Source organism: Glycine max, chromosome 10 (genome assembly GCF_000004515.6).
Source record: "Glycine max cultivar Williams 82 chromosome 10, Glycine_max_v4.0, whole genome shotgun sequence".
Taxonomy (NCBI): domain Eukaryota; kingdom Viridiplantae; phylum Streptophyta; class Magnoliopsida; order Fabales; family Fabaceae; genus Glycine; species Glycine max.
In genome coordinates this window covers 46454288-46462223 of record NC_038246.2, presented here as the reverse complement: position 1 = coordinate 46462223, position 7936 = coordinate 46454288, and the positions used below count along the sequence as shown (strand labels likewise).

Sequence of the window (7936 nt, the reverse complement as noted above, 5' to 3'; positions counted from 1 at the left end):
AATAAAGATTCAAATGACTGACATTTGTAATTTTATAAGGACTGATATATTGTTTCACATATATATCTCGCGTATGTTGCATTTGGAAAATAAAAAAGCATAATGGTCAACCGTAGTGGTAGATTTTTTTTCCCCTCACCCTTTTCTTTTCACCCCAATCGCAAATTGCCACCAATAAACTAATTAAAGCTCTTTGGTCCAGTCGTCCAGCTCCAGCCGTAAATTTTCAAAAACAAAAATGCGACCAATACATTTGACACGAAAACGAAAGTTGGACCGAAAAGGAAAGAAAATGTTCAAATATAATGAAAGGGTCAAAAGGTTCAAAGGGTCACAAAAATATAGTAGTAATGAATAATGATAAATAAATATCCGACTCGATCGTTTACATAGTCAAAACCATGGATTTCACTACTCAAGTGCCATCTATAAATATCAATTCAGCATTTTGCTTCCAACAACACAACCAAATCCTATATTGAACCGTGAGACTGATCGATATAGAGAAAGCTATACATATAGAGATACATAGAGAGAGAGAGAGAGAGAGAGAGAGAGAGAGATGGAGTTTCTAGGGCTAACTGGGGTTCTTGTTGCCTTCTTGGCAGCACTTTGCCTCTTCTTGCTTTTGATATTAACATTTTCTTGGTGGGTTTTCCCTAACCAAACACTTAAGAAGCTTAAGAAATGTGGTTTGGGAGGGCCAATCCCAACTTTTCCCCTTGGAAACATTAAAGAGATGAAAAGAAAGAATAACATTCAATCTTATGCTGTATCCTCAAATCTAACACATGATATACACTCTTATGTTTTCCCCTACTTCTCTAGCTGGCAGAAATCACATGGTAAGCCTCCTATGTCATATATCCATGCATTTTTTTTTCTCGAAGATCCTGTTCGAAACACTTTCGTCAAATATTAAACTTAAACAGCTCTATCAGTAAAAAATTCTAACCTTAATTAGTCATAGAGACTAATTGTTTCTACTAAACTTAACATATCCATGTATATGATACACAACATAATAACTCAATTGGTCATGATTCATGAAGGACTGAAGATATATATATGCATGGAGCTTGTTTATGTTAAAGATGCATTTTTTACTTTATATTTATGTAGGTAAGGTTTTCGTGTACTGGTTGGGGACGGAGCCATTTCTGTACGTTGCTGAGCCAGAGTTCTTGAAGAAAATGTCCACAGTGGTAATGGCTAAGAAATGGGGAAAACCAAGTGTGTTTAGAACTGACAGAGACCCCATGTTTGGGAGTGGTTTGGTTATGGTTGAGGGTAACGATTGGGTTCGTCACAGGCACATTGTTGCCCCAGCGTTCAATCCAATTAACTTGAAGGTATAATATCCCTCACTCCCTTTTCTCTTAAGTTTCATTTGTACCTCATAAACCTAAAACCTCAACCATGAAATTTTGAATGGCTTCGAATTATCCATGTGGAGCATCATGTCGTAATTTGAAGAGTGCTCACGTAATTGTATAAAGGAAAATATATCTTGTGGACCATTTCCTATTGTTTTACACTTTTGCTACATACAGTTAATATGTTTTTCACGTGTTAGGTAAAAAAGAGGAATTCGAATCACTTTAAACGTTTAACTTTCTACTAACTCCATGAACACAACATAATATATATATATATATATATATATATATATATATATATATAACCAATTATATTACAGGAAACTACCACGAAATTATAATGCATGGCTCACCATACAAATTTAATTAATATTCTATTTTCTTTTCTTGATGTCAAAATATTGATGTATGCTTTGGCCATAAGCATATATTCTGATTATTAGTTGGTTGCATTTATCTACAGGACATGGCAAACATGATGGTTGATTCCACGAATCAAATGATAGAAAGATGGTTTAGCCAAATAAACTCAATTGGCAACTCCGAAATCGACATCGAAAGAGAGATTATAGCAACCGCTGGAGAGATCATAGCAAGAACAAGTTTTGGCATGAAAGATGACAATGCAAGAGATGTTTTCGACAAATTACGTGCCTTGCAAATGACTCTCTTTAAGACTAATCGTTATGTAGGTGTTCCCTTTGGAAAATATTTCAATGTCAAGAAAACCTTAGAGGCCAAGAAACTTGGGAAAGAAATCAATGAGCTCTTGTTGTCCATCATAGAAACTCGGAAGAATTCACCGAAGAAAAATTCTCAACAAGATTTGTTAGGTTTATTGCTTCAAGAAAATAATAATCAGGTTGATGGCCGGTCAGGGAAGACATTATCAACGCAAGAAGTGGTTGATGAATGCAAAACCTTCTTCTTTGGGGGCCATGAAACCACAGCACTTGCCATCACATGGACTTTGTTGCTTCTAGCCATGCATGAAGATTGGCAAAACCAGTTGAGAGATGAGATAAGACAAGTGGTGGAGAACACCGAAGAACTTGATATTTCCATACTTGCTGGTTTAAAAAAGGTAAGTTAATTGTTGACACATATATAAATTATATAATATGCTACAGTAATGTTAATTATAGTATCATCTAATGAAGTTATCCATAGAAAACGATAATAAAAATAAATAAATAAAATACGTGTGGCCTTTTTATTGATGAAGTTCACTATATACAATATGCTGGTTTAAATACAATTTTTTATTTAATTGATAAAAATTAAAATATTGTAAGATTATTCCATGGCCATTTTAACTATTTATCTGTGGTAGGGTTGAATCAAAATATGGCCCCTAATTATTTTCATCTTATATTACGATTAATTTCTTAATTTCATATATGGTATAAACAATATGCAATTCTTTTTTTATAAAAGAAGAAATTGTATTTATATGATAAGAGACTTGGAAAAAATGTTAGACGAGATCATTCAAGTGATATTGAAAGATATAAAAATATTATAAACAATATATAATTAAATTAAAGCTCGTGCAGGCAGCTGAAACATCAAACATGTATTTATTTTTTATATTTTTTTTCTTTTGTTGGATACACGGGGGTGCTAGAAAGTAAGAAAACGGCTACATGTGCCAGGCAACATGCGTACCTCCCTATGCCCTGGGGCTAATCCCACTACGCATGAGATACCCACAAAACACGACTTAATTTCATAGAACAAAAAAATGTCATTTTCTTTTCTAACTTTATTTTAGTTTACAAATAAAGCGTCAGCTTTACCTACCCTGACGTGGCCTATCTTTATAATTGGCACTTGATTACACCATTGACTTTAGATATATGTAGGGTTCTCTCTCCCTTGCTTTTCCTTATAAGTTATACATAATTAATTAAAATCAGCACATGCTCATTAATATCCACAGAACCACAATATTTATGCAGACGACAAAATTTAACAAAAAAAAGGTAGAAAATGTACACGTTTTTTATTTTACTAGGATTAATTGAAATGACTTTTTTTTGTTCAATTTATTTTAATGCATGAGTTGATGTTTCTCCCTAAATTAAATTATGATCTGACACGTAAATAAATGTCTTGACCACACTTGCAGATGAAATGGGTCATGAATGAAGTTCTAAGACTATACCCACCAGCACCAAATGTTCAGAGGCAAGCAAGAGAAGACATTAAAGTTGATGATATAACAGTGCCTAATGGGACCAACTTGTGGATCGATGTGGTAGCTATGCACCATGACCCCGAAGTATGGGGAAACGATGCAAATGAGTTCAGACCAGAGAGGTTCATGGATGATGTGAATGGTGGGTGCAGCCACAAGATGGGGTACTTGCCTTTTGGATTTGGAGGGAGAATGTGTGTAGGAAGGAATTTGACCTTTATGGAGTACAAGATTGTGTTAACCCTACTTCTCTCTAGGTTTACTTTTAAGCTTTCACCAGGTTACAATCATTCACCTTCTATTATGCTCTCCCTAAGGCCAAGTCATGGACTTCCACTCATAGTTCAGCCCCTTTAGAGTTTAGACACTCAACTCAATTTTACAAAGTAGATATATGTAGACTTTCTCTTAGTCAAGCTCGCCCAATCGTGGAATAATTGTAGTTAATTCACAAGAATCGGCATTAATTCCGAAACTGGGCACTTCTGTTGGTTCTTGATGATCCAAACTTGTGGACAATTGATGCCTTTGTTTTGTTGGATTGTACATGATGGAAATATCTTTAATAAGATATATCTATATATAATTGATCCTATGCGCTTGTGATTTGTCTATGTATATCTGTGTATATGAGAACCTAGCCATGATGATAAAATATCGATCCGTACATTTATCAAGCTTTACATGTAAAGGAAAAGGGTACAGGGGAGGGATGAATAAAATAAAGGTAAAACTATATATAATTAAGCACGTGAAATAGTTTCTAATTCTTGCAGTAAGAAAAATGTAAATTATATATCTTACCAGATAAAAACACTTATTTTAAATACTGCGTTTAATGGTAGTTAAAAATCATAGGAAAGTGTTAGCATTGTTAGTCAAATAACGTTGACCGATGACAAAAAAACAATTTGTAGGCTTTTAAAAATTGAAGGTAAAATACATTAAATAATTTGTTAGAGATAAAATTCATTAAATATTAAAAGTTAAAAATAAAAAATGTAATTAAACAGCTATTTTTAAATATAACGTTTTAAAGAAATTTAGAATTCAAACTGATTTAATTCTCGCAGTTATTTTTAATTATCTAACTTCAACTAGTTATTATTCATTTCTAATTGGTTTGGCAAATGTTTCACTTTCAAACTAATGATTGGAATAATAATTCTCAATTGACTCAGCCCAATCTTAATGATAATAATAATATTCAAAACAAATCAAACTTCACTTTTTGTTATTTATCCATGCATCATTGGTTTAATTGAGAAATAATATATATTTTTAACGACAAAAGTGAAATATTATTTATTATTTATTTTAAAATATGTGTATATAAAAAAATCATGTACAATACGAAATATATTATCAATTATTTAATTTTAAAACATTGTATATGTTAATATTATAGAGAGAAATCAAAATAACCATTATATACATGTTACACAAAAAAAAATCCATCTTTAATAATTTTATAAAAAATATATTTTTTATCGATTAAATCATTAAATTATAATTATAAATTATCTTGATTAGTTGTATCAAATTTTATCTTGATTTACTGCATAAAATTTTATCAAAATTGAAAAATTATAAGTATATAATAAAAAAAATTGATATATAAGAAAAATAAATCTAGACTATCCATTTTAACATACATAGTAAAGATTAAATCACAAATTATATATTTAAAGAAGGGATATATTCGCAATTTATTTTTGATATAGTTGGTGATATAACAATCATGAGGAGTTGCAATGATATGAAATTGACATGTGTTACGTAACCACCAATGCATATTTTTTCAGTGGCACGTCGAGTCGAATCTATCATCACGACAAACCGATAAAGGCGCCTGATCTGCAATGCTATGCCTATATAACTTTTTCTGAATAAAAAAGTAGAGGCTCTTATTTTAGGCTATAATTCATGTATCAAAATAATTAAGGGGATATAGTTCCCTCCCACCTCCTGTCTCTTTCTCTCACTCACAAACACACACACACTCATTATTAATAATTTAATATTGAATGAGAACCTTCTATTAAAATTTTATATATCCATCATAATCACCAAATTAAAGTTGCCTTCTCAACACACATTATCAGAAATTAAAATAATAGTTGCAAATTAAATTAGGCTTGGAAATGTGTGAAAACTAATGAAACAATTTGGTCGGTGCTAATATATACATCTTTATAATATTCATTAAATTAAAAGACTATGTCCAAATTCATCAATCCTACAATAACTTTTATTTAGTATTCATATTTAATATATATATATATATATATATATATATATATATATATATATATCAGATTCGACATCAATACTTTATTTAAGCAAAATATTTTAATGTACCGTATCTTATATAAACTAGTAAAACAAAGGTTATTTCAAATTTTAGTTATAGAATATAAATAGATAAATAACCATCTCTCTCTCTCTCTCTCTCTCTCTCTCTCTCTCTCTATATATATATATATATATATATATATATCCATGCACGTACAGTTAAGGGGTAGATTAGTATCTATACCAGAAATTTTTTTTAGTTGACTAATGGACGGATCTATATCTATTTTGATGGATAAAAACTTAACACATTGTCACATTGTAGGTCAATTTTATGATCATTATCTATTAAATTTGAGCCTAGTTGTCATTTTTGCTGATAATAGAGACTTTATACTATTCTCCTTTAATTTCTTTGGATCTTTGAATAACTTTTTTTGGAGAACATTTATAATGTATAATTATTTAAATGAGTTATTTATCTTAAATTTGTTAATCTTATAATATCCCATAGATTAAAAAATTTTATACAAAAATTTATTCTAATGCTAAAATTACTGGAGTAAATGTTTAACTTGAACCATATTAAATTTTATAATTAAAAAATAATTTTTCAACTGGTAAGAATGAAGCAACAATTATTTATATAAGTAGCAAAATCATTTACTCCAATAATAAAAACTTATTAATTAATATTACTTGATTTTAAACAACTCATAAAACATCCTGTTAAAGATAAACCTAAAGTGCTAGAAAATTAACTAAAAGAACTAAGCCATTCTCTGCCGTTAAAGGCACAGTTGTTCTTCAAAGGACAACTATATCTTATAAGCAGTTTCTCACCGTTTTATGCTTCACACTTCTTATTTTCTTGTTTCGAATAAACTGTGTGGTTAGTTAAATGCCCATCCTTGCTGACCTAATTTCAATTGTCTGAATATAGACTCTTCCCACTCTTACTTTTAGGATTTAGCTTGTTATCGTTTTTTTTTTATCAGGCAGAAAGCTATAGAAAAAGGAAAAAAGAAGCTTGTTATCGTTTTAAGTGGAGGTTTAAAAGTGATTTTATATTTAATTATAGCATTTTTCTTTTAAACTGTTTTGACTTTGAACTATGGATATCTCATTTTATATCAAACTGAAATTTAACTCAATTATGAAAGAAGAATTTAATTAACAGCAAAGATTAAACCCATGCCATATTGTGATGTCCAGAATCAACTAAAGATTTATATATTAGAGAGAACCTATAAATAACTTTATATCTTTTAAAAAGTGAACAATAATTACATGTGGAACTTTATTTTTCTTAAAAAAACTATGCCCCGCCCACGGAAGAAAAAGAGTATATATAAAACGAAAAGGAGTTCTCAAAATTTTAAAACAAGATTCACACATGCATAATCAATAAGACCAAATGAAGTCTTCTGATTTCCGTGTTGAAAGCTCATATCACCTATATGTAGAACTGGTCAATCTCATATTCTTAAGTGGAACTTGATCCAATCCACACACAACACACAAAAAATGAAAAATAACTCCATGCTGTGTGTGGGTGTGTGTTTTGTCCTTGTCAACGTGTATTTATTTGGAGCATGAAAAATGAAGAGAAAGGAATAATTAAAGAACTACATGGGAATGAGGATGGCAAGGGAACACCAAATTTTGATACGCTAATAACGTATACTGTTTAATTTATGTTTTTGTACATTGGATACTCAAACGTACGAAAACCCAAATGTCATTTTCAAAGGCTCGATAAAATTGACGTGCACTAGCTTTTTTTGTCTTATGAAAAGAAAAGAAAGGACAGGTACACATGAATATTGACGCGGGAGCTTCAATATGTAGTTTGCCTAAGGGGCACTCAAGTATTTCCAATAACCATTTTGACAACGGTTAATTATTAGATTCGCTTCACGTCTGAGTTGTTGAATGGAAAATAATAAGCTTACACCTATTTTAGGTTTATGGGGGTGAAAACAAGAGGGAGAAAAACTTACACCTATATAATGAGAGAGAAAAAAAGATAGAGATAAAAATAAAATAGAATGAAAAATGA

The 7936-nt window shown here is 30.5% G+C and overlaps 1 protein-coding gene across 1 annotated transcript; it reads left to right on the top strand.

Annotated features, from left to right (window-relative positions):
• The first annotated feature begins 491 nt into the window (after positions 1-491).
• Positions 492-4252, top strand: LOC100802882 (cytokinin hydroxylase). The gene is made up of 4 exons (XM_003535563.3): positions 492-845; positions 1123-1352; positions 1843-2463; positions 3511-4252. The coding sequence occupies exons 1-4, from the start codon at positions 563-565 to the stop codon at positions 3934-3936; spliced, it is 1560 nt and encodes a 519-aa protein (XP_003535611.1). The 5' UTR covers positions 492-562; the 3' UTR covers positions 3937-4252.
• The last annotated feature ends 3684 nt before the right edge of the window (positions 4253-7936 follow it).

Coding starts and splice junctions, on each gene's coding strand:
- LOC100802882 (XM_003535563.3), top strand. CDS start 563: ATGGAGTTTCTAGGGCTAACTGGGGTTCTTGTTGCCTTCTTGGCAGCA. Junction 846..1,122: donor TAGCTGGCAGAAATCACATG/GTAAGCCTCCTA, acceptor ATATTTATGTAG/GTAAGGTTTTCGTGTACTGG. Junction 2,464..3,510: donor TACTTGCTGGTTTAAAAAAG/GTAAGTTAATTG, acceptor CCACACTTGCAG/ATGAAATGGGTCATGAATGA.